Source organism: Falco biarmicus, chromosome 7 (assembly GCF_023638135.1).
Source record: "Falco biarmicus isolate bFalBia1 chromosome 7, bFalBia1.pri, whole genome shotgun sequence".
In the NCBI taxonomy this organism is placed as follows: Eukaryota; Metazoa; Chordata; class Aves; order Falconiformes; family Falconidae; genus Falco; species Falco biarmicus.
In genome coordinates this window covers 3,796,111-3,823,581 of record NC_079294.1, presented here as the reverse complement: position 1 = coordinate 3,823,581, position 27,471 = coordinate 3,796,111, and the positions used below count along the sequence as shown (strand labels likewise).

The window sequence follows — 27,471 nt, the reverse complement described above, 5'->3', positions numbered from 1 at the left end:
CCTTGTTCCTCCTCCATGACATTGCATATGCTACCTGCTCTACTGAACTGTGGCAAAGTCAGTAAAATATTACAGAAGGACTACAGAGCGGCCAGTGAAACCACATGTCCATAGACACTATGTGAGCATGCTCCGCTTTCCCCAAGCGCAAAGAAATTCTGACTTACATAGGCCAAGCAACTCAAGCAGGACAAGAACACAGAGGTTCTTTGTTCCATTTTCTCAAATTGAGAGGCATCAAATGTCTACTTAAGGATTTAAAAAAAGAAGAGGGAAAGGAACAAGGAAAGCACACTAACCTTCACGGGTACCGCATGTCAAAATATTTTAATAGTAACAACTATAAAAGACAGTAGCTTATTCATTTCTGCTGTATCTAATGACCAAGTATTAAGATTTCGCTTGCTACTAGATCTTTCCAATTTCTATTACAAGGAGCATTTTCCCCCCTCTTTCTTTAAAGCATTCACAAAATTTTCCACAAATCTACTTGAATAAAACCACTAAATAAAGGACTCAGAAAATACAGTTACGCCCTGTGCTTGATCACCAAACTTTCTTTTAACTGCAAACTTTTTACCTGTAATCCAAATAGGAGCTTCTACTTTGTAGTGGCCACTCCATGGCTCTTGCGCTGTCATTAATCCACATCGACCAAAGGGCAACTCTTCATAATAACTAGCCACCAAGTTCCATGCGATGGTTCTGGAAGAAAAACAGGTCTATTTGTTCCATTCATATGGGTGGGATTAGATTAATTTAGTACAAGAATTTATTCCTCTTTTTTTTCTTTCAGCATACAATGAAAGGAAGTTTAAGGAAAAAAAAAATCTTCCCCACTAAAGGAAAAAAACCACAGGAGAGGAAAATAAAACAAATTAACCTCCAATGTTGAGAGAACTCTTAAGAAACTGATGAGACATTCTCCAGCTATATCACCATTAAAAGTCACACATGAAAGGAAATGTGTTCTGAGGGCAATCACCTCATTTGATGGAGTTTTTTCCCTGTATTGAAGGGGAAAAAATTAAGTTATCAAGATTTACAGCTTTCTGATGGGATGCTGTTTGAGATGCGGTTTGGTTGGTTGGTTGGTTGGTATGGGCAGTAGGTTTATTTGGGGAAAGGGTTTGGGGAAGCAGTTATGCACCACTACAAAAAAAAATATCCTTCCTTTATCCTTGTAAATAATGAACAGAAAACCACCCATCCTCCAGGAGTTACTGTTATTTCAAGAAGTTGTCAGGATACTGACAAGGTTCATTACTTCAGAACTTTTGATTTGGTCCTCAATGAAAATGTTTCACTAGGACTTTAAACTTAAGACCTGTGTGCCATAAGTATGCAAATACAGCTTAATAAGGCAGTTATGTAGAAAGCAAAAGCTGGCAGGCTGTTCCGCTATTGCATATAAATGAGAAAAAGGCCTCATTCCAAAGCCATTGCCATAGATCTATCACACTATACATGCATTTCAGAAAAGATAAAGAAATCCTACAAAAAAGGTGCCCAAAAAAATAAACAGCTCTTGGGTTATAAACTCAGCTTGCTCACATTAAAATTGTTCTGCAGACGTTCAAACTTAGAAAAGGAATGTAGGGAACTCACGTTCAAAGGAAACAAGCTTAGCAGAAAGGTATCCTGCCTTTCATCAGGAAGACTCTGTTCTCAATATAAAAGCCAAGGTAACTTCAATATTGAATACATGGACTTGAAAGTATTTGACAAGAATTTCTAAATATGATACATAGGTCTGTCTGTCAGGTTGTTAAACAAATGGGGCATATATAATTACAAAGGCCTTGTAAAAAAGAAAAATGATGGGAAAAGAAAGACCCTGAAGTAAGATATTAAAGCATATGAGGATCAAGAGGCAACCAGAATGGCCAAGTATCCGTGTAGGAAATACTAATCTGTCAAAAAATTTCAGCTTGCAGAGATGGAGACAGAAAATTTATAGAACAGCTTTCTTCCAGATCTCAGTTTGGAAAGAACATCTACAATAGACAGTAAACATATCAAAAGACCACAATATGTTTTAGAATGCACTCTGAGAAAGAAGTTGTATGGAAAAACTAGATAATTACATACATACCTACTACTGAAGACTAACCACCTGATTAAGACCTTAAGAAAAATACAGATAAATCAGCTTTATTGTTATTCTCCTCCAATGTTTTTCATGTTGTTAGTTCTTCTTAAGAACATGCCCTTTTTAACAAATATCAGAGTCTCAAAGGCATCTGAATTCAGCTGCCTAAGCCACTGGATACTGTGGAACAGTAATTCAAGAATACACTAAAACTTGTGGGACTTCCACCCCAGAAAAAACTAAGGACAATAGACTTCATAACCTATTATATTTGAATTCAGAGTGACAGTGGTTTCAGTTTATTTACTACCTTACCATAGCAGATGGATGTGTCATATAGTACATATGTAAGAACTGTTTTAAAGAAGCTGTGAAAGCAAGCAACACAACACTTACGAGGTCATGTTTCCATTCACGTAGTTTTGGTTCAGGATCCGAGCCCAGCAGCCTGCACCTCCTTCATCATTGAAAGTACTGTAATCTTCTGAAGACCACAGTTTCTTCTTAGTTAATATGGCGTTTGGCACTGTTTTTGTTCCAGGATAGTGAGCCCTACACAATATTATGAAAAGAGCGAGCACTTACCACAGAACGAAAAATCAAAGCCTGAAAAGTACATACAGCAGAAATTATTCACCTCCCCCAAATTGAAAATGAAAAACAAGCTTTCTTTTGAATAGTACTAATAGAATAGAAGAAAATGGGAAGACAGAGCACTATAAATCCTGTAGCTTATTGTATTTGCATCAGTAGAAGATTATTTCTTCTGTTACATGCCAAGCATATAAGCAAACCTAGCTTTAAATACAGCATGGAATTCTGCAGCTTGCTAAAGCAAAACTTCATCCTGAAACTGAGCTTAAAGATTTTCATAAATGTGCGAAATAAATGTACTATCTTAAAAAAAACAAACTTAAATAATTATAAAATCAACAGTAATATACAGTACTAGAAATTATTCTAAGAACTTAACTGCATGACTGTCTTGGGACCTAAACATGAACCTGGCTAATTCTGCACACCTTTTTAATAAACTCAGATTTCAGAAAGGCACGCTAGCTGGACTATAAAAGTTACAGAGGTGTAAAATGAAAATAGTTGAAACATACAATGAAAGCTAATTTTCTTTCCAAGATCTTCCTCAATATGATGATATGCTTTCTCCCAAATAAAGACAACTGATTACACTCAATCGCAACACTGATTCACTGTACCAGATTAGTCTAACTGAAAACAAATCTTTTCAAATCAAGAGCAGAAAACAGGGCCATGATTTTCCCCTCACTTAGCACACTCATTGAACAAACCAAATACATAGACTAAAATGAAACGGTCAGCACTGGGCAGGAAGACATCAATATTTCCTTTACTATCAGCCTGAAACTTGACCAGCTGATACATTTGTGACAAGGATACAAGAAATACCCGTTTTTCTAGGCTGACTGTTGGGGTGGGGTTTTTTTCTCATTATTTTCCCCATACTGGACAACGGGTCATGTGCTGTAGTCATTCATATGATAGCTTCACTACTGATAATGTAACAGAGAGCAGAGATTTTAGCTGCATTCTTCTCTACCACACAGGTTACTGTGTATTTCCCCTCTGGCTTGGAAACACCAATACCAAGCAGAGGTTTTTGTAACGGCGTAAAGCATGTAGCTTACAAAGAAGGAATAATTTGTCTCTCTACACTCCATATCCTGAAGAGCTCTTTCTTAAATATTAGGAGTCAACATTCCTGCCAAATACAAACCGCACTTTACAACAAGGGGGGTTGGGGGGTGGGCAGGAGGGAAGCAGGGAGATGCTATAGAGAGCTTTACGTTAAGATTACACAGTAATAAGATCTAAAGAGCTCTGATTTCCTGCACCAAGACAGAGGGCTGCCTTTATCAGCATTAGAGGAAAGAGAAATAATTCAGTGCAAAGACACTAAAGCTGTAGAAATAAATTGTAAAAATTTATATTGGAAAATAGGGATGACAAACAGGATTAAAGTTACAGGGAGAACAATCGGGTTCTAAAGGAAGAGAACCTTTACCAGCAGCTTTGCTCCACTTAAAGCCCACACACTTAATTCTCATTTTTTCCCACTAATAAGCAATCAGGTAAAGCAGTCTCACTGCCAGTTGAGAAATGAATCATTTTGCTCTTCGATGCAATTTCAATTACTGTTACTGAACACAATTTACACTGCCTTTGCTTTTCACTTATATTGCTGTTAACCAAGGGGTTCTGCTTTACTTTCTTAGTGCAATTACCCTCAGGAAGTAATTGGTCCACTCAAGGACCACTACCATTTGGAGAGACTCAAGTATCCTGGTCAAAATTTCAGGAAAAAACAGACTCCTAAACACCTTTCCTTCTTGCATAAACTCTACTCCAGTTTTCAGGCAGCATCATTCTTAGAGAATTCAGCAGAAGCAGTGGGATTTTGGATTCTCTGCTCAAAAAGCAGAGACTGGCACACTATAACAGAAGACCATTGCAAAGAGAGAGGAAAGTGACGTATATCGCAAAAGGGGGAAAAGGAATGGATCTTGGTGGAAAAAAGGTAATGAAAGGAATAGTGGGAACAGAATTACAATAGAAGTGACACAGAAGTTTAAACCTCTTATCACTGCAAGGGAATTTACCAACACCTATTTACTATCACTGCTGTAGTGATAGTAATTCTGCAAATCACTGTCATTTACTGAAAAAGCATTTTCATTGTTCCCTCTTCCTTTCAATCTCTCTGGAACCAGCAGATGCTTGATTCATCATCAGGGCCTCTATCTGTTAAGAGTGGTAAGAAAGGATTTTTGCAATATTAACTATCACAAGATTACGTGTGCTTTACACAGTAGATGATGAAGCAATATGACTTCAATGGGGAAAAAAAATTCATAGTTGCCTGTGTAGGGCAACTGAACTGAATCAGATGTTAAGAAAGTGGCATTAAATTAGAAAAGCTTTTCTACTTATGGATTGCAAATGTTGTTTCACACAGTTGCCCACAGTGACTTCAAGTCAGTTAACTAACTGTGTTATTTTTTGTTTTCCATATAGCAATGGCCCAAAGGGGTAGAAGGGGAAAATCAGGATAGAAATAGCAAGGTTTTCCACAACTTCTCTCTCATGCATCAGTACAAGGCAGCAGCAACTAAATAAATCTTTAAAAAAGATCATCCTGTACTATACCATCACTCCAATGAAGCTTTGCAGGAAAGCACTACTTGTGAAACTCTCAAAATATAGTTCTCAAAAATACCTCTAGAAAACAGAAATCACCAGCTAAACAACCCTGTCTTTCCTACTTCTCATTCTGTATTGGCACACAGGCCCGAGAGGGACTTGGGACAGTTTAAATTCCCACTAGTACAGGCACCACATCACGATTCCATCATGTGGTAATGTCACAACTTCATCTTGTTTTTCTTAGGTTGTTAACTTGGGCATAATTAGGTCTAAAAAAATTCTTTAAAAGTCTTGGTTTTCTGCAACACTTTCAGCCAGCCAGATGTGCGTTTAGAATAGATCTGATTAAAATGCTTCTAACCAAGAAGACTGGGCTGCCACCTAATGGCATACTAAATTTATATTAGGTGAAAATTGAAGTTGTTACACTTAATCCCACTGACTCTTTCTAAAGACTTGCTGTTTTCTTTCAATTAACAGCAGGGGGGGCACGGAGGATAAGGATTTTCAACACAGAATTGCTTGGTCTCTAACCCTACAGCATGCAAAAATCTAACTGGTTTAACTGTGTTACAAACAAGTAGCACATCTAAAGTATCCCTATGAGTGGCCATGGAATTTGCAAGCCCATCCTTGAAAAACACTGTTTTCAAGAGCTACAATATAATTTAAATGCGTTCAAAGTAAGAGTAATGCTTGTTTATAATTAATCATATTTAATTTCACTACTAAAATTGATGCAATAGTAATAGCTCTGAAAAGTTTGTTTGGAAATACACATTATAAAGAAAGAGCTTTGGTGACCTGGGTCATTCCTACGCGGGTGAACTTCCATTAATAGTTTTACAGTGCATCTTCAGGGTTCCCTCTAATTTCTAGCCATTACAATATCTTTCAGATGAAGCCTGGATGCATATAGTGCAAAATAAAACAAAAGCAGCAGCTTTAACTAATCTGCCATCTAGCTCCTCTGATGAGAAATGTCACAGATCAAAAAGTACATTACCAAGTCCAAAATTGATTTAATGTACATTTATGTAAAAGTATGGCTATCTGAAATACTTTTTATGGTTTCAAATAAAAAAGAAAGCCAACAATTCTTTTTTTAAAATACCATGATGAGATGTGCACCACTAAATGTCCAGTAGCCAACTGATTATTCATTACACAAGAGAGTATTTCATCTCCCTATTAAGATTGAATCAGATTAGGGACGTAAAACTTACACTTGCAAAAAGTTAAGCAACTACAGCTTACTGAGATTGTGTAAAAACAGCTGAACTTCAGGACTCTGGGTGCATATTTGTAGCTGCCAAAAAACAGAAAGGAAGCACAGTCCCTGGTCCCTGCGTTGGGATGATGGTAATCACAGTGGATTTGTGTCTGGTCAGTGAGTTCCCAGTTGTGTTCACTTGTTGATCCACACATGATCCAAGGCTCCACTTGCAAAAAACTGTCAGGATACTTTTTGTTGTTCAGAACAGGAGGAGGAATTGATTGGGGGGGGGGTGGGGGGCGGGGGGTGGAGAACTAACTGCCTATCCATATGTGGAGGGAAAGCTTTCATTTCTACATCTCCTGTGGGTCAGATCTATAAAAATGAATGAACAAGACTCAAGTTGAAGCGAGGAACACCCACATTTGAAGCACGTGATTGGGTCAGGCAAGTTTATGGAACCTAATAATTAAAATTTAGAGCTACTGTAAAAAGAAAGGTAATGAGCAAGTCATTACACATTACACATACACACAATTCCATTCAGCAAAGTCAGTAATCAATCCCAAATTTAGACTACTGCTTTTGCAAAATATCAGCATCATATGATGAAACCCAGAACTAGAAACACAAGTCAGCTGGCTGTATGCTTTCCAAACACAACCTTCTCATCAAAACAAAATGGGAACTAATAATCAAGACATTATTTTAACTAAAAAAAGAATCACAGCCCAAATTCATTACTGGATCACACCCATTTCTGTAAGAGACTAGCAGAAGTCAGTAATACAAGGCTGTATACAAAGCTGTAAAGGTAAAGCACTTTTTGCATACCAACTACTGAACCAAAACAACCCTCAGAATAAACAGGGTTGTCCAAAAAACGTTCAATCCACCCAAAGTGCAACCACAGCCAACAGGAATCTTCTCCATTATAATTGAATCGTGAGTATTCTATCAAGGGTTCAAGTTGTCACCCGTGTGATTTGATGGTGTTAGTAAAAAAAAAAATATTATAGTATCAATCCCTTCATTGCAAGTCAGAGTACAGAGGTAAAGTTTTGGCTGTGTTATAGACAAGCAAGATGAAGTCAAACTATGAACAGACTACCAAGAAAGAAAAACAGAGAGAACCCCCTACCCAATCACATCGACCACTCCGTGGAGCTCAGAGTCAAGCAGCAAGACAAAGGAAATGGGCTCCCACAGTCTATCGCTGGCTATGATCCTCACCTGCTGCAGACCATGCTTATCCAATGTGTATCTCAACAGCTTTGGGAGGGAAAAAAAAGAGCAAAGAAGAGAGAGAAGGGACAAATAAAAAAATGTTTTTCAGATTGTCTAAAATTTATATTGGGAAAGGCAGCATCTTCTTCAGCACTATTTGAGCATATTTCAAAAACAAATCATATTCCAATTCTTGTTTTTACAACTGTTACACCAAAAAAAACAGAATAGGTTGTGAAGAACAAAAGTGCCTTCAAAAGAGGACACCTTCTTCCTCTATCATGCCAAACCTCAAAATACATCACAAAAGGAAAAATTAAAAATGTCTGGTTCTTATTTTCTTACTTAAAACTGCAGATAAAGGCAAAGTATATCACATTTCATGCAAGATACTCTATTTACAGATCAGCCACTTAGATGTTACAGTGTTAAGGTTACGGCTACAAGGATCACATCCAAGGCAAGGACAACTGAAGTACAACTTAGAAACCTTGTGAAAGTACAGTAAACATTTAATTAAGGAGTTGATTCCCCTTATTCTCTCTGATAATCAACTATTTCAGTTTAACAGTGAAGCAAAACAAATGAGATCAGCTCTTTCTAAACACAGCCAACACAAGAAGCAAGAAAAAACTCAGACACATACACACCTTATTATTCAACTGCACTTTATTTCAAATTTTAAAATTGCAACCACTGTACTTTTCCCTAGGGACATTTTAAGGCCTTGAAAGTCAATGCAACAAATTTAAAGCGTCACGTAAGACTGAGTCTAATGATGTCTTTTCTTGAAGTCCACAGGTGCCCTAAACAGTGTTTGCTGTACTTGCAAATTCAGATAACATCAAGTGCCTAACTATCTTTAAATCATTCTGTCTATTTCTACCATACATAATCTTCCCTAACAGGGAACACGATCTGCAGGAAACAGTGCTGCAAGATATCTTATTTACATACACACAGGTCAGTATCTGAACTTGCTGATGTGCAGTTTGACGGTAGCCTGAAACATGAAAATTTTTTGCCTTCAAGTCCTCAGAAATTTGTCTGAACACTATGTTAGTATTACTGCTGCACTGTATTTTCCTGTTACATCTTGCATTAGAATAGATATGCAGACTTAGCATACATACAAAGGCTAAAGCGTTTAGCGGTTAGGGGAAGTTCCTGATGATTACAGAGAAGCAGTTTTAATGACAGTCTTCAAGAATGATGATCTAAGAAACTACAGGCCCAACAATCTAGCCTCAGTCCCCAGGGAGGTTACAGAGCAACTCTTCCTGGCAGTCATTTCCAAGCACAAGAAGGATAGGAGGATGCTTGGGAATGGCAGCATGGATTTACCAAGGGCCAGTCATGCCTGACAAACAACTGCTTTCTACGGCAAGATGACTACTTGTGCAGGCAAGGTGAAATCAGTAGATATATCTTGATTTTAGTAAAGTCTCCCACCAAGGTGGACAGAAAAGTCCAAGCAGGGTGCAAGACTGCAAGCGATGTCCCCGTAAGATGGTATCAGGTCCAGTACTCAGAAAGTTCACATTTTGCTTTGCTTGCACACACAGCTTTTGTTTTCCCTGTTAAGCTGTCTTTACCTCAACTTGTGAGTTTTTTCACTTTTACCCTTCTGACTCTCCCCCTCCCACCCCACAGAGGGGAGTGAACAAGTGGCTGTGCAGCCTCCTGTTAAGATAGTCCTCTATCTTTCAAGTCTCAAGCCAGACAATCAAGCTAGATGACAGCAAAAGTACAAGGGAGAAAACGGACATAGAAACCTTAAATCTACCTTATATATGCTTCAAATTGCAAACGGTATTTTAGGCAGGGACAAAGCATCATGGGGAGCCATGGTATCAAGGTAAAATTTACCTGATGTGAGAAAGGAAAGAAAGGAAAATTAAAGGAAACACAATGAAAAGTCAGTTACTTTTTGTGGCTGGATGCCAAAGTAATCACCTCAATTGTCTTGATAATTTCCAAATAAAACAATGTAAATTTTATTCCAGGTTCCAATTCCAAAATAGAAGAACTAAGAAAAAGCCACAGAGAGGGTTATACTTGAAAAAAGATTATAGAATAATGTACAGGAAAGGGTTTCTGAGAATAGAATTTAAGACTGTTTAGGAAAAGATATCTGTCTAGCAGATTTTGCAAACAACTAGACACTGTTATCTAAGAGACATATGGATACAGTGTACTTTCAGCAGCTTTCTGAACCTGAGCATTTGAAGAACAGACACCTAAATGCTATTACTTTCTTCTAGGTCAGCAAGAACTCTCATAGTTGGTGCCTTAAAGTCAGCATTGGCTGAGAAACACGGTGTTCTCATTTTGTACTAACCTTAATTTCTGATAGATAACAACACTACTGAACAGAAAATATTCTCATAACTCTTCGGGTTTTTTTGTGATCAGCAGGAGTGGGGAAATTGGGGAAAAATCTGTATGACATTCAGGAAAAACCTCTGACAAAAAGAACTTTCATCTTAAAGAACAAAGAAAACACGTTTATGATCCTGAAGGCTACAAACAAAAAAAGGTACTCCTAACCTTGATTCTGTCAAGCTCTTCAACAAGTAAGAACCATACATACTCAGTGCACTCATTCTGCAAGTTCCATTGGCATGGAAATCATAATTAAGACATTTCTTAATGCACTATAACTTGCTGAGGTGCAAGTCTTGCCTAATCTAAGTTTTTAAACCAAATGAGTTAGCCAATGCTGGCATTGTAGTTGGTATTACTCAGGCAGTCACTTCCAGGCGATCAGTGTTTACAAGCTCACCACATATGAAAGCAGTTTCTTTATAAAATCCCTGCTTAACTGACTTGCTATAACCTTTGGACCATGCATTAGTTCAAACAATTATGAGCATACCACACCCCCTTACATATAAATGAGGATAAATGGTACACTAGTGACTACAAGTATGTTCTTACCACAGTAGCATTAACAACAGAGGTAAAAAAAGTTAACAAATATAGCACAAGTGAACAATTTATACATGTATAGGCCATTTCCAGTGGGAACATGCTTTAAGTTTTAAAAACCTATTTATAGTTTTGAGAAATCAGAGACTAACAAGAAAGTAAGAGCAGCATAGTAAGTATCAAGCCACTTGACAGAAGCAAGGTAGTAAGAAAAGTGTGAACAGTGGGCGTTCCTAGCTGCTAAAATTGATACACATTGCATTAGTTTACAAACAAACCCTGGATGCATGTCTTTACTTCTATTTTACTGTCTGTGTGTGTTCTTCTAATACTATCTGTTATCAGGCATAAGCAACAAACAAACTCCTAGCTTTAGGACATGACCAGAAAAATCTCAGGCAAAGGACATGTAACAGTGAATGCTGCAAGCATGGAAAGTCCCAGGGTGATAAGTTCCAGTGTGAAAGTTCAAGTTCACCTGAAATTAAAACTAACTGCAGACCAAAGAAATTAGTCCTAAGGTTTTTCTGACTGAAGATGCACATGCAGATTAGCTAGAAGTCTCCCATCATTCACTACTGCCCAGATAAGAAGCCTAAGACATAGCTCCTGAACACCTGAAAGAAATGATGGAAGAGCAGTAAGGTTACCTAACACGTGTACTGAACTGAAAGAAGAGAGGAAGACGGGGAAGAGCGATCAGTCACCACTGTACATGATGATGAAAGAGCTGGGAATGGCTAGGAAGTATGAAATAAGAACATAAGACTTCTCAAAATGGAGATGAAGACTTACTTACAGAAATAAAGCAATAAGCAATATTTAAAACTCCTCCCTTCTCCCACACTTACCCGACTACCTCAACAGCATCATTAAGATAGGGATCAACTATCATCTCCTTTGAAACGTTCCAATCTCCATCCGCAGCGATGATGCCAATGTTCCTTAGACCCAGTCTGTCCAAAGATTGTCGAAGTACCTTAGTAACAGATAACATCACTTAAAGTACAGCCTTCGTCAACTAGGCAACATGAAAACTTTAAGACTGAAAACATTTCAGAACTGTAGGGGGAATCATTGGAAGCATTTTTCTTCAGACCAAGACGGGTAAGAGAAGCTCTCACTTCTCAAAAGAAGAGCCATAATGACAACTAAGACAAAGTTAATGATAGGTATTTTTAATACTGAAGGTTTATCTATGGCATTCAGATAGCCATTACACAAAAATGGGCTTCTCATCATTTGGATTACTTTTGACACCCCATGTCCATATGCGTACTCCTCTCAAACACTCTCAACATACTGACTCCATCAAGCACATGCATGTAATACACTACATATGACTAATGGATTTATCATAGTCAGTCATGCTAAGTTGATCTAAAAATGATGACTGAATGGAAAGTGGAAGTGGACATACCTCCACAAGTGATCAGAAGTGAAAGTTAACCTGATCCCTCAAAAAGTATATTGAGAAAACAGGGACTGAAGTTTTAAAATAGAGAAGACCTTGTAACCATGCAGTTCTCCACAAGAACAGAAATGCCTGCCAAACATCTGTAGGCAAAGAACACCTCTGCATTCTTTTCACAGGCTGTTTTACAGAACAAAAAAAATCCTTGATGTTGTAGGTGTCTAATATTTAACTTTACACACTACTTGGCTCTCATATGTCTAATTTTTAGGAACATAATGCATAAAACTGGAATTGTCATATTTACAACAAAACTGAGGGCAGTCAACTCAGAAAAGAATTCCTATTCTGTCTTTCCAGCTTCTCCTTACTGTTTCACTGTCAAAGATGATCAACCGCTCACATCTACCCAGGCAAAATATAGCCAGCTCTAACAGTTAAGAATGAACCAGGTTTATAGAGGGCTGGTATTATACAAGAATGTTTTATTTGAACACTGAATAACAATAAAAAAAATAATAAAGCATTTCCAGCAGCTTCCACATACAGTTGCTCTGAGAAAGGACATCAGTCCACAGTCCAAAATCCTTTTTTCAACCTTGGATATAAAGGAATTATGTACTATGTGCTGTATGTATGCATGCATGAGAAAGATTTTTCCAACCCTTTGAAGACCAGTAGGCATGAATCCTTAAACAAGTGCTTCTAACAGCCCTCCAGCAAACTGAAGAATAGTAAGCATTTCTCTTCTGATGTGTAGTCAAATAAGGATACAAAGTAAAGTCCAAATGTTGGTGATAACAAAAGCCTAGACCTAAAGGACATAAAGCTTATTAGGAAGATTAAGAAGAAAAGTAGTAATGAAGTTCTGTTCAGCTACTTGAAACCTTTGAAGCACAAAGTTTACCAGAAGAAAAATTCATGATGGTAGAAATACTTGCAGGTAGGTCCTTGCAATTTAAAGCTTTCTAGCTATCTATAATTTGGGAAAATAGCTTAACCATAGAGACAGTTCAGAAGAACAAAATTACTAGAAAGGTTACAGAATTTCCATGTTGTTAGATGAGTACCAAGGACACAGAATAGACTCAAAATGCACTCCATAGTAACATATGCAGAATGGTTCCCCCATACTCAGCATTCATATTTATACACCAATACTCATTAAATTTTAATGTTACTTTAAGACGACAGTATTTTAAAATATAATTGGAAGAACAGGATCTTCTTGAATAAGAATTCCTAAGCAACAGAGTCAACATTTCTGTTTTCATTTTTCTACTTAAGAAACATAACTAGTGCCTTTGGGGATGAAGTAACTAAAATTATGTCACGACTAAAATCTATGTCATCTATATGTCAGACATCACACAAAATGTTTGGTGTGCAACAGCACACTTCAGCATAGAGACCTTTTTCGAAAGGCAGACTGCAAATAGAACTATCGTGCCAGTAGAGAATAGATGCAATGTGACACTGCAAAGTGTAAGAGAATGAATGGTAAAACAGGTATTAAATAAAAAGCCCTATATGAACTAACATACAGTGGAGGGAAGGCTGACACTTTTCAGCAAATATCTGGGTGAATTTACGACCAAATTTTAAACTAAACATTTAGCTCTAGAAGCCAAAAGCTTAGTCTCACTTCAACAGCAGTTAAAACCCTCACAAACAGAATGCCACATACTCAACAGTTCGTTCTCCACATTCATTCTCCCCACATTAGGAAGCCAAGACAGCCGAGAAAGCCTCCTTGTGACATGACATAGGACTGAGCAAAGTAAAACATTTTTATTTCCTACAAGACATACAGAAAGCCAGAAAACCAGTCTTAAAAAAAGCCAATAAGTGATATAGGGAAAAAAATGAGCATTTTATTTACAGTAATACCTGCCTTCTCTCCCTGATGATTCTTTTTACAAACAATTCAGTCTCAGATGTTCCAAGCAACATAACATCTAGTCAGTGAAAAAATAAAATTTGCAGCTCAAAAAAAACAAAAAAGATTTCTCACTATTTATCTTCTATCTCACTTGCATTGTTTTATTCCAGCCTGCAAACAAGCACTTCAGTTCTGTTTGGTCTTGCTTTCATGACACACACTGTACAACTAGAGATTTCTACTTGGAAGTCCACACACACACCCCTTTCTCACTCCTCCCCTACCAGCATACCTTGCCTATGGTTAGGATTATCCTTTGGAAGACTACCAGTATCCTTACTAGAATGATTTCTCCATTCGCCTATACCCAATTAGCAAAATGCTTTTCTGTTTTTAAAAAGAAAAATCTGGAACCCTCTTTGCCTGAGGCCAAATGTAACAGAAATTTTCAAGATCCTGAGGTGTTTTTTGGAATGAAGACAGTACCCTATAAACTCATTTCCTAGCTTTAAAAAAAGTTAGGCTATGGTTTGTGCTGAACACACATTGGGATGGGATATTTTAAGAGGAAACTAAGCACACCCACTGAACAAGTTTAGACAGATTTCAGTAGCTTCAATAGCAAAACCTGAAGCATCTAAACACCCACCAGTTTTGTTACTTAACGTGCCCAAAGAAATAAGACACTCTGACACAGATGCAAAGACATCTTGCTGTTTCACCCTTCAGTGTATTTTTATTTTCTCTGGAATGGATTTTGTAAGTCACTCAAACTCTAGTGCCAAACTTGTGTCCAAAAGGAACTAGTGGCTTAGCAGCCTACAACAGTGAGAGTCTAGAAAATACCTTTAATGAAATTACCTGTGAAGTATACGTAACAGAATTTGCTCTAAGATGCAATAAGACTTGGAAACTAAGTTACTGTGGTGGCAGGGGACCCAGTAAATAAGTTTAAAATACATGGTTGATTAACATATTTGTTAACAAAAAAACCCATAAAGCTGTATATAGGGTATTCTTTTTTCTTTGTACAAGGTATATGACCAGCACAGAGCTTTCTGCCAGTGCTTCCTGCTCTCCCTCAATCAAAGCTGTGCACAAATCACAGGAAACAGCTGTAAGGGTATTCATCTAATTCTATATTCTAGGAAATATAATTTTTAAAAGAAATTCTTTATAGGAGAGCTTTCTCAGTTTTCAGGAGTAGGAAGAATTTTATATATGCCAGCCTCATGAAAGATACTTACTTTTTTTTCCTCTTACTGCAGCGTCAAGTTTAACGGTTGTATGCCATTCCCTGTACTAAAAGTAACCATTGAACAAAATAACTGCAGAAGTTACCAAGGACAAATGATGTGACTAACCTCTTCCAATGCACATAAACTGTAAGAACTGAAACTTTTCTAATAGCCACTAATCGACTAATTTTAAGCAGACGGGATCCAATCCCTGCTGAGTTCTAAAAGAACAAAAAAATCAGCAGTTTTTCTATGCACTCAATTTAACTCTTATTTGCTTTTAAGAAGTGGCAATGCTATTGCTTCTTAGCCTCAAAGCAGCAACAAGGAAATTAACAAAGCAGAAGCTCGTACTTAAGATTCCACTTCAGCATAACATAACAAAAAAGGTTTTCAAAAAAGGGCGTGGGGCAGCAGGAGCAGGCAGCTGTGAGATATTAGAAGTATCTCAAGGTTGCTTATGTGAAACACTGTATTCCTCCAACTCTTTTAGAACAGGAGGTACCAAATGTTGCACTGCTACAAACACAGAGCCTTTCTTATGTTTTCCATAAAATCAGAAACTCTAGTTTTATAGCAATAATTTAAGGGTATTATATCCACTGGAACACTGTACAGAGTTTTAAGTAATTACAGATCTCAGACTTATAACTATATCCAAGCCAGTATAAAGATGATTAATTTATACAGTTTCAGTAGCATCAACTGGAGTTTCCATTAAAATTTAGAGGTCCTAAACGCTTAGGATACAGTGACACACTTAAACTTCAAAATAACAGTCTCTGACACACAAAAAAAAAGATCTAGAGATCTGACCTTGTGGGCATTCCATGCCTGCAACTACAAGAAATGGAGTTCAGTAAGTGAAGTAGCTGCAGGATTAAGGTCCCTTTTCTAGGGAGATTCCGAAAAGCTAATTGTTTACATATGGTAACAAACATTTCACTTTAGATAAACAGGAAAAAATACATACCTTAATGTATTTGCTACTAAATGCCCTTTCATTCCATATCTATAAAGGAAAAATAAAAAGCCATTTAGAAAAATCAGCATATGTCAATGCATAATGAAAGATTTTATTTATGTACATGGAAGATTATACAATTCATTAATTAACTTCATGGTTTCAGTTTGCTAGAGGAAATTGCTCTGGCTGGTTTTGTTATCAGCTCTTCAGGAGACAATTCTGTATGAAGGTGCAAAATACCTGTTTGTTCATCTGTCTCTAAGGTCTACTAACTGCCTTCTTGCTGTAAAGAACTCTAGAGTTCTTGAGCTCTACAAGGGTAGCAGTATTACACAGGACATAATTGCTAATGGGCCTACAGTTCGTTAGGAATCGTTGAGAAACACATTGTGGCCTCACGGTGTGGTCCTAATGAAGGGGCCCTGTTGCCATGCACTGACACAGAAGAGCTAGAGGAAGTTCTGTATCAAACAACTGCCTACCGCTGCAGGGGGTTATTCAACAACAGCGAATTCTGTTACAGTTCCTTCTAATTTACACAGGGCTATATGCATACTTCAACACAAGAGATCTCGATCCAGCAGATCAGACACAACATCATCTAATTTCTGTTGCTCTGGATTGTCCCGTCTTTTACGGAAACAGCATTTAAGCTAAACACTGCTCAAAAATCAAAAGCTGGAATGCTGGTCTTCCTTTCTACCAATAACCCTAGCCAACGAAATGCACAGTCAGAAACCTTTTTACTGTCTTTCTAACCACAACACGAACACTGTGACTCACATCCCCCAGTAAAAGTCACAGTATATCCCTGTAGGTGTAGATTAGCCAACCGTGTACGAGCAGTTTCTTGCAGGTGAGATATGTCCATTTGATTTCGGTATTTCTAGATCTTTCCATAAGTGCTCATATGTGACTTCAAAAATGAGCCAACCAAAAAGCTATTTCCTGAAAGGCTCATTTCACCATAAAGCAAATAATGACATATAACACGTTACAAACCAAAACAGCAGCAAAGGCTAACAAAGTAGAATCAGAACAGCATTAAAATTGTTTTGACTGTTTCTGAGCCTTCACAGACCTCACTCCTTTCCTGTATTTCAGATTATACCCACAAAGAAATCAGACAACATGCTATGTCACCACATTGCCTGCAAAAGCAGAAAATTGCCTTTTCTTAGAAGTACAGAATTCAGAAGGCCAGTCACCGTGAAGTAACAACACAGCAGCCAGACATAGCTCAAACACATAAAATGCAGAACTCGCCTTCTAGTATAACAGCATAACAAGGAGAATATTTAACAGCAGTTGTTCTCCCTGTCCCCCACAACCAAAGTGCTGAAGCATCACTGCATTGCCACAAATGCAAGACAGACACAGCTGAAATAAGTCACCCCCACCAAGGGGGGTGCAATCCAGAGGGGAGAAAAATCAGATCTACCTTCCCACATTACAGCAGAAAGGTCAGGCTTCCTTTGAAGGATCGGAACCATAGTTTTAGCAGCTTTGCTCTGGACTGCTGAAGTGATTTTCAGCTTTTCTAAAGTTAAACAACTGTCTTATATCAAAACACAAGTCCAAAGTAACTGTTTCAGTAAGTATAGGACTGATTTTAGAGGAATCCTTGCCATGTATTTTCTTAATCAGAAGACAAAAATAAAAAGTTGATTCTCAGTCAAACAGTAAACTTGAAACGTGTTTTTCCAGATTGTCTGCTTCTCCCTCTCATCTCCAAATCATGACACTTTTCACAGACATTCATTCACTACTTCCATATATTGCACTGCACCACAATACAGTAGTTATAATGTACTGTAACACATGCAGCTTTACCTTAACTACTATAAATGATACAGGCAAAAATGGAAGAATTTGTAGAGGATTGCCCTTCCACAAAACAGTGACCATACTTCATGCCCAGAAGTCACATTAGCAGACTTTCACGCACTCTGTCTTAACTAATGCTTTTTGTTAGCTGGTAACTGTTGAAACCCAAGCAGAACACGCAAGCCCAAGACTCAAACAGATTCCAGAATTCTCAGTTTCTCTGGTAACTTCATTCTAGAACTGGGAAGGCAGGACACTAGCTATTTTACAGATTCTATTTTAACGGCCATTATTGCAGAAAGACTGTAAACTAACATTTCCCCTTGCAACAGAAAAAGCCAAAACTGCAATTACATAACAATTTCTCCTCCCATCCCCCTCCTCCAGTAATCAACAAGGAGAGGCAAGACCAAGATCTTAAGAATGACTATAAATAAAATACACAGGAGGTTTTGCTTTACTGACCCCAACATAATCAATATCCAAATCATGATACTGTTTAGCTCCTAATATCCAAGAAACAACATAGTAAGCAGTGACATCTGGATAGTCATAGGGCCAGTTTTCACCCTTCCCCACCCATGCTGGAAATGTCCAAGGTAATCCTGGAAAGAGAGAAGAAAAACAAATGAATTGGGTAAGCGGTTGGTTTACATTATTCAGCAAGCTTCAACAGCAAGCTGTAATTTGTTCTACCTAAAAAGAAGGAGCACATATGCACTTCAAATTCACATTGTTCCAGAGAAACAATGAAACATAACTTTCATTATGAAACTGAAACTGTTTCATTACGAAACAGAAAATAAAACTGGAGAGTATGCTCTAATATAAATTGTGATCAAATATATTAATAGCTTCCCTTTTTTTAAGCTAGAAAGCCTTCATTACTAGAATACAACTGACTATGTACAATCTTCCAATTGTGTGGAATTAGCTCTAAAAAATCTAAAATTTCAAAGATTTTAGGATAAAAAGTCACAGATTTATAGACAAAGGATCAATACTGAACACCAAAAATTGTTAATCTCCTGAATATTAATTTCAGAAGAAGTGATGATCTCATCATAATAGAGGAAGAAAGACTAGGATCATGAGAAAGCATTTCCGCGTCTGAGCTGTTTACTGGGTCTTTTAAATGAGAACAAGAAATTAACCTAACCAGATTCTGCTAAATTTTCAGCTGGCATTGTATAAGATACCGTGAGCTAATTCAAAGGCAAACCCTCTTTCCTTTGTTGAGAGCTTGATCTGAGGGAAGAGGAAGGTTTATTAATAACCACAATTAGTCATAGATTACTCCTTGTCACAGTGCCTGTCTAAGAACCTGACCAGCAAATCCACCCAGCCTAATCCCAGGAAGAGGATGGGATTAGAAACTTCAATCAATAGATTTCTTGTTTCATGTGACATAAATTTTGTGAAGTGCTTCAGTTAAAGTTTAGGCTTCCACATTTGTACTGTCACAACACACACACAACCCACAATCAAAACAGGGAGACAGGAAAGTCCTCTTATAACACAACTACATACGTTAGACAAATCAGAAGACAAGAACCACCATAGTGGGGAAGGGCTGATGGGTTTGTAGTAAGAACACATCATTGAATTTAGCATGTATAAGGTTCACAGATCTACACTTCCTGTAATTTCACTTTATCTCCCCGATTTTTTTATTCTGTTGTTCAAAAATTCAGCTCTCATGATAAATCAAATTCATTGCTGTGATAGAGCTTAAGCATTAATTTTACTTGATACAAACAAATTATTAGAGTCATTTCTTATCCTATGTTATAGCACAATAAAAGAAAGTAACAAAGGAAAACACAGTAAGTTTAAGTGAAGCATCAAGGCAACATTACCAAATATTAGACATTCTAGTTTGTCTACTGCAACATCAAAACATTTGCCTATTGAAAATAATATGCTAATTAAGGGTAAGAAATGCACTTTAGTTAAGGGGGGAAAAAGCATATAAATCCTAATGCTTGCAGCAATTTACCAATCAGTTTAATTTTGGGGTTCCTCTTTTTAGCTTCTTTCATCAGCCACCATTCATAGCCCCGGAAGTAGTTCTCGTCATTTTCATAGTGCATATGGGAGGGTTCAGTACCATCTAGGAAGGAAAGAGACAGATAGCTCACAATTATCTTCTGTGTCATAAGCTGTTACACATTCTAAAGTTTTCTGTATTGCTCACTGCCATAGTATGCAAGCACATACCTCCAACATGGTTCACGTTCTTTGGTACGTATGTATTTTAAAGCAAAATGAGCAGCAGGAGGGAACATGCAAGACTTGCCACCCTTCGTTCTTAGCGTATTAACTTAGCACTAATTTAGTGATTTTTATTTTTAAGGAACTATGCCTGCTTTTAACATCAGAATGTGATTAGCTACTGGTCATTTTCTATCCCTAGCTATGGTAATACTGAAGCTATATTCATGATTATCTTGGTCCCAAAAACCACTAGGAAAGTTACAGCATTAAGATCTGGAGGGGGCGGGGAAGAACAAAAAAAAAAACAACAACAAAAAAACCACCACACTTGTAGAAGCAAGTTATATCTAAACCAAAAAGCAAACAAAAGAAGGTAATAGTTTGTCTCTTCTGTGCAAGGCAAGTCCAGGGAGAAAAAAGAAAGGAACTGCCATGAAGTTTTCCAGTGACAGGAAAGATATATTTTTTTTTTTAATAGTAAAAGATCTAGTTTATAATTTCGATGGTGTTCCATGACTTGCAGGAAGCGTCTCTGAAACTGAAGGCTATGGCACTGAATTCCCTCAGGCAAAGGTAAACAAACCAGAAAGGTGGAAAAGAATCAGTGTTGCATGGGAAGTCACTACACACAAAAGCCAATTAATAATTTGTGCATGCAGCTGCAACAATTACTTACACTAAACTATATGCTTAATTGTTCCAGACATCTCTTCTGATGAGACTTTTTTTTTTAAATGAAGACTGCTGAAACAGCACATTTCATTACAGAAAATAGGACTGATAACTTTTTATCTTACTAACACCTAACTAGGCAAATTACACAAAGACATTTTCAATTGTGGCCAGGCAAGAAAAAACAGTGCCTACAGACACCACCACTCCAGTCAAATGTAGCAGTTGACTAAACCAAAGGAACATAATTGCTTCTGACCTGCTGTCTTTGGCATTTTCATGCTTTTAAGACATAACCACCTAGTCCTACACAAGTTTTGCAAAACCGGTGTTTGAGAAATGCACTGCAATTCAGAAAGCTACTAGAGATGTCTTAATCTGGACGGGGGGGGGGGGGGGGGGGGAAGAAAACACTTTCTCTAGAATGCAACCTATCAACCATATGATAGTGAGAACTGTCTCTAGAGAACATTAAGTATAAATTTCTCTTCTACAAGTCAACAGACATTGTTAATGTTTTTCTGCAACTTCAGGACAACTACAGAATGCATCTCCAAGCCTCAGCTAAAGGACATGTAGGACATGTTACACAGGGCATCACTGCAACAAGTAGTTAAACCCTGCTCACAAAATCCATACCTGTTGATTGTCCATCACCTCCAATCTCTACTTTGAGGATATGTAAAGAAGCACCAAAATTTGGCTAGAAAAAAAGAGAGACAGAAAAACAAACAGAATCCTGCTGTTAACAAGAAGAATGCAGTACGTGTACAATTTTGAGGATGCTAAAAATTCAATACTTTTTTTTTTTAGACACCCATTATAGAAATTGTACAAGTCTGCTTCAAAAAGGAAATTGAGTGAGATAACTCACACTTATCTTTAGTCAGTTTCACCAGCTTTTGCACCATTAACCACATTTCTCCCCAGCTGTGCAGATTCCAAATTGGTTATGCTCAAGAAAATACTGAAGCACTCTTAGTTAGAACATGGGCTACATGAGCAATACAACAGTATTTTCAATGTTATTACAAGTCAAGTGGATTTTCTTTTAAAATCAAATTATTGAACTTACTATTTCCATAAATAATTTATTCTTTGGTGTAAAGGGTTACACTGCTTATGTGAAAGAGCATACATACAGGTCTGCTAACTAATAAACTGCTAACTACAGGCGGAAAAGCAAGAAAGAACTACCATACTGGAAAACAAATGGCCACCTAGTCCACTACCCTTTTTCCCTGGTATCTGACTGGTGGAGCAGAATATAAAATTCAAGCTCATACAAGTGGATCCTACTCCTAGTCTGTTCTTGCAGTCATTAGTGGCTTACAAGTTACTCAAGCTAGAAGTTACAACTACTCATTATTTTAATAACCGCTAATGAGCTGGCCCCCTCCATGGAATTACCTAAGTACAATTTTGGTATCAAAAAAAAAAGGTCTAAGATGTAAGAATGCAGTTTGATTAAAAAATATGCTGCACAGACAATAGTTTGCTTGGCTTACAAGTTTTGCAGGTTTTATTTGTTTTTAAATAAGAAGCAAGTATTCCCAATTCACCATTTCTCTTCCTGACATTTCTGATTTTAAACCTCTAGCACATTTGCTCTCCCATTTCCATCATGAAAGTTGACTGACACTAAAAGACAAGGAGAGTGAGGCAAGGTATACCCCTCCACAGGCATCTCATGACAGCTTAAGCAGTTTTGGTGAAAGAACATGTAAAAAAATCTTTGAAAATCACAGTCTCTTGGCTAGATTCTTTTACCACATACCTACTGATTCCTTCAGAAAACTCATATTTGTAAAACACAGTTTCAGTATCCAAAATCCATAGGTTTTGATTCCCCAGTCACACGTTATATGCCTTACTCTACACTTTAAAACCAATTCCTTAAACTACATAGTAAACTATTCCCCTCCAGCCATCTGGATTACACTGCTTGAAAGTGACATGACATCCTCTTCCAGCAGAGTAATTTACAGTGCTAAAAGCAAAGCAAATTATTACTGTCCAGCACAATAATCTTACCATATATTAAGTTGGGTAACTCCACAGGTCACACTTGCTAAACTAGAGCCACTTACAAACCAGTAATGTTCACACACCTTCTAGCGTAACTGCACTTACACTTGGAACTAGTAGACTAATCTGGAATAGATATGCTGCTGAAATGATGCAGTTTGCACAGCTGTTTTCATATTATGTGAATCTATCTGTATTCCAAAAAATTCAAAACTGTCTCAAAGACCTACTTCCTGCAATCACTATGAACAACTAAACCTCCCACTTTAGACACAAAAATTATTCAATCCTCATTAAGCCCACAGGGATGGTCAAATATGTTGAAAACATTTTTTAAAACATATTGTGAAAACATAAAAGAGATTTTCATAATAATCTGAGGAAGCATAGAACCATTTTGGTTGGAGAAGACCTTTAAAATCATCAAGACCAACTGTTAACCTAGCACTGCCAAGCCCACCCCTAAACCATGTCCCCAAGCACCCCAGCTACAAGTTTTTTTGAACAACTCCCTGGGCAGCCTGTTCCAGTGCTTGACCACCCTTCCTGTGAAGGAGTTGTTCCTCATATCTGATCTAAACCTCCCCTGGGGCAGCTGGAGGCTGTTTACTCTGGTCCTGTCACTTGTTCCCTGGGAGCAGAGACCGACCCCCCCTGCCCACAGCCCCTGTCAGGCAGCTGCAGGGAGCGACCAGGCCCCCCCAGCCCCCTCCTCTCCAGGCTGAGCCCCCCCAGCCCCCGCCCGGCTCTGGACACGCTCCAGCCCCTCAGTGTCCCTCTGGCCGTGAGGGGCCCAGAGCTGAGCCCAGGGCTCGAGGGGCGGCCTCACCCGTGCCGAGCGCAGGGGGACAGGCACTGCCCCGGCCCCGCTGGCCACGCCGTGTGGGACACCAGCCAGGGCGCTGCTGGCCTCCTGGGCCACCCGGTCACACTGCCAGCTCATATTCAGCTGGCTGTCAGCCAGCCACCTCCAGGTGCTTTCCCACCGGGCAGCTTTCCAGCCACTCTGCCCCAAGCCTGAAGCATCCTGTGGGTAACAGGCTCCTGAACAACATGCAGGCTGTCAAAAACAACAGCTTATACTTCAAGGTTCTGATAAAAATCAACATTAAAGTTGACACTTTAAATGATGGGATTTTGCCTTATTACAAATAGTACTGAATATACTACAGGAGTTCCAAGATCACACAAGAAATTCTGTGTGAAATTAGACATTATTTTAGCAGTGAAACCAACTTTACCTTGAACAGATAATCTAAAATCTGGGAGCGATAAGGTTCTTGGTAGTTCACCAGGAGTCTAGATGTGGCCTAAAATGGAAAGAAAATATTAAAATATGAACACCTAACTTTCAAACATATAAGTACATCCCAGTTTGTCAATCTAGGACTTTCACATAGCTAATAAACATACAAAAATAATAATATCACCAGGATCTCAGCTAAGGCCCTACAAAAAGTCTTTTCTAACCCTGCAATTGTACCTTCCTGGTTTCATAAATTGCATCTGCCTTGTACTCCAGTTACCTGCAATTTACTGAAAGAGAGTCCAAAGAACAGAGAAACAAAAAGATCTCACAGACATATAATAAGGAAAATGCAACTCCCTCCCAGCACCGTTTGTCCCACTCTGCTTGAACCCCCCTGCTTTGGCTCACCGTACACCAAAGGCAACGGGAGCTCACGGGGTGCACAGGCAGGAGGGCAAGGCAAGCAGCACAGCAGGTCCTGCAGTGGGTAAGAACTTGCAGGATCTCACGGCTCCGCTGGCTGGACCCCAGGAAAGCATACAACCAGCTGTTGGTTCGTCTCACATTTTAAAACTCACAGGGACAAGTCGCTAGGAAGACCCTCTACTGAAAAAAACCACCCTGGCTCGGCTCTCCTCCAACAGCACCAAGGCCCTGGCCGACCCTCAGCACCCCAAGCAGCCTGATGAGCAGGAGCCACAGCGCAGGTGGCCGCAGGGCAGGCACGAAGCTGCCGGGACCACTGCCCACACAGCGCCCCTCGGGGCCCCCAGGAGCCCCCCTCAGGGCCCCACTCACATATCCCGCCTTCCCCCTCACGGCTCCCCTCAGAGACCCCCCCAGCCCTCACAGCTTTCCTCGGAAATCCCCTCCCAGCCCTCAGGCCTCCCTAGGAGACACCCCCCCAACCCTCAGGGCTCCCCTGGGAGACACACACCTCCCAGCCCTCACGGCTCCCCTCAGAGACGCCCCCCAGCCCTCACGGCTCCCCTCGGAGACCCCCCTCCGGCGCTCATGCCCCCACGCCCTCCAGCGTCGCTCACCCCGCCGCCGCTGACAGCCCCGATCCCATCAAACGTCCTGCCCAGCCCGCCGGCATCATCCAGCACGTAGGTAGCCGTCAAGAGCGCAGCAGCATCGATCCCGGGGGGGCCCGGCGCACAGCTGCAGCCAAGGAGAAGCCAGCCCCACAGCAAAGCCGCGCTCCCCATCCCGCTCCGCTCCGCTCCGCCGACAGCCTCCCTGCTGCACCGCGCCGCCGCCCGCCGCCGCGCCTCACGTGACCGCACCACCTGGTAGCCACCTAGGGGCGGGGCGTGAGCGCCCCTCGCCGCCATTTTGGTAACGGGAAAGCCATGCAGCTCTTACCCACGCCCGGGATGAAGTTAGTGGTTGCCATTTTGAGAAAGGGCAAGGCAAGTTCCGGTTGGTGGGAAGCGTACCGCCATGCTGGAATTGGGCACTTGAACGGCGAGTGAAGCTATTGCGGAGCCATCTTGAGTGTTGGAAAGGTGGCTGGCTGCGAGGGGAGGCGGGGTGTGGGCGTCACGGCTGGGCAGGGTTTTCCTGCGAACACCGAGGCAAGTGTTAGCGCAGCGTGAGCGGGCAAGAGCTACGCCAAACAAACCTTTTTTTCCGGGGTCTGTGGCAAGGCACAGCAGTTTTCCTGGGAGAGGAACGCAGGGAATCTCTCACTATGAATCTCGTAACTGCCAGGCCCTTGCCAGCACCCACCAGCCATTTCCCTGGTTTTGGTCCGCTCTCCAGCTGTCTCCAAATCACTTGGAAAACAGGCAAAAATGGGCACTTTGGAGGAGAAAACTCGAGCCCGTTGCTGTGAGAAAGACCTTTGATCGCCTGTACAGGAACAGGCAGGGAGTGGCCCTGCAGCACAGGGCCAGGCCCAGAGAGGCCCTGCCAAGGAGAGGGGTGACAGCAGCCTCCCTCGCAGGCTTCCCTGGGGATCACGGTTGGCTCCAGTTAGATCCACAGCTGCGTCAGCAGGACCCCAGAGAGGGATCCTAAAAGTGGATTTTGACCTGCAACGCTAGCAGGGCTGAAGGAGCCTTTCTGTTTGACAGCCTTCATGGGGCACGCTGCCAGGCGGCTGCATAAAACATGACCAGCTGAGATGGTGCTGGGCCATGCAGTAAAGGTTTCTGTGAGGATAGGTGCTCCTCAGACTCCAGCACATGAAAGCATTCAGCTCAAAAGTAATCAAGAGATTAGGAATCAAATTGGATACCCTATAAAAATCTTTAAAGGGGAACTGTCTGCCTGCTGACCTCAGTGTTCTACAGAGGCAATGCTCTGTGTGCTTAAAGGAGGAGCGAGGCACCTCAAAATGCAGTGGTGGACATCATGCAGGCAGTGTGTTAGAGCTGTGGAAAAGCCCAGGTTTTGTGCATTTCTGTCCATAAAGAATGCTGTTATTCGAGCCACTGCCTGTCTTGCCCAGGTCATTGAGGGATCTAATGTCTCAGTGATGACAATACCTGACTAACGTTTCCTGTTTATGTCTTTTTTAATAACAATACCAAACACAAAACATTTTGCACTTTACAGCAATATCAAGCATTAACTAATGAACCTGCTCACACCCAAGTGAGCTATACAATGTCATTATTACATGCAGGACAGAGTGACTTCCTCAAGGCTACAATGAGTCAGTGGCAGAGGTAGAATTATGCTCACAGTCCTAATTCAGATTCATTCCAGCAGACTGTATACCTGGAAGGTTTGCAAAACCTTCATGTATTATTAATTGGTTAATTTTGATAATTTCTTATGTTAATGCATTAGTTTATTCCAGGTAGAAGGCTTCAGCTGTGGAATTCAGTCTCTTACTCATAGGAGCCAAAAAGTACCAGCTTTCAAAACTCTGTTTCCACCCTATGATGTGCTGAGTGCCTCCTGTGTTCAGCTGGTATAGAAAAACATTCTTAGAATGTTTTGGTGGAAAGAAGAGGATATTTTGGTGGGGTTCTGAGGACTTTTATTCTGCATTAGGAATCTCAACCTTGCGATTTGCCTTTTTTTTTTTCTTTGGACTTATGTCCATGACCCAAGAATGTATGATCTGGACTCTTTGTAACCCTAAACATAACCAATAAAATTATTGAGGACCTAATCATTGCTTCTTTTGTAGATAAGATAGTTTTCCACTCTTAATAGTACTTTAATCTCAGCCAGCCAACCCAAAGAGCACCTCTTGTTCCAAGATGACTGATTTGAAATACTACGTATGTCCAGATCTCAAAATAATAATAATAAAAAACCCACCTGGAAAACTGTGCTGCTTGCATCAGAAATTAAACTGTTCCATAAGGAC

At 39.7% G+C, this 27,471-nt stretch overlaps 1 protein-coding gene across 2 annotated transcripts in view; it reads right to left on the bottom strand.

Annotated features, from left to right (window-relative positions):
• The window catches only part of GALC (galactosylceramidase), a 36,997-nt gene extending 11,575 nt beyond the window's left edge, over positions 1-25,422 (bottom strand). Inside the window, exons 1-9 of one of the 2 annotated variants that reach the window (XM_056346206.1) lie at positions 25,184-25,422; positions 24,133-24,201; positions 21,503-21,566; positions 19,974-20,087; positions 18,440-18,579; positions 16,154-16,192; positions 7,630-7,760; positions 2,489-2,644; positions 581-705 (exon numbers count right to left, since the gene is read on the bottom strand). In XM_056346206.1, coding sequence (XP_056202181.1) covers positions 581-705; positions 2,489-2,644; positions 7,630-7,760; positions 16,154-16,192; positions 18,440-18,579; positions 19,974-20,087; positions 21,503-21,566; positions 24,133-24,201; positions 25,184-25,351 — 1,006 coding nt within the window. In that variant the 5' untranslated portion in view covers positions 25,352-25,422. Of the gene's footprint in view, positions 1-580; positions 706-2,488; positions 2,645-7,629; positions 7,761-11,497; positions 11,626-16,153; positions 16,193-18,439; positions 18,580-19,973; positions 20,088-21,502; positions 21,567-24,132; positions 24,202-25,183 lie in introns of both variants that reach the window. The other variant, XM_056346205.1, reaches the window with a different exon arrangement.
• Positions 25,423-27,471: the final 2,049 nt, after the last annotated feature.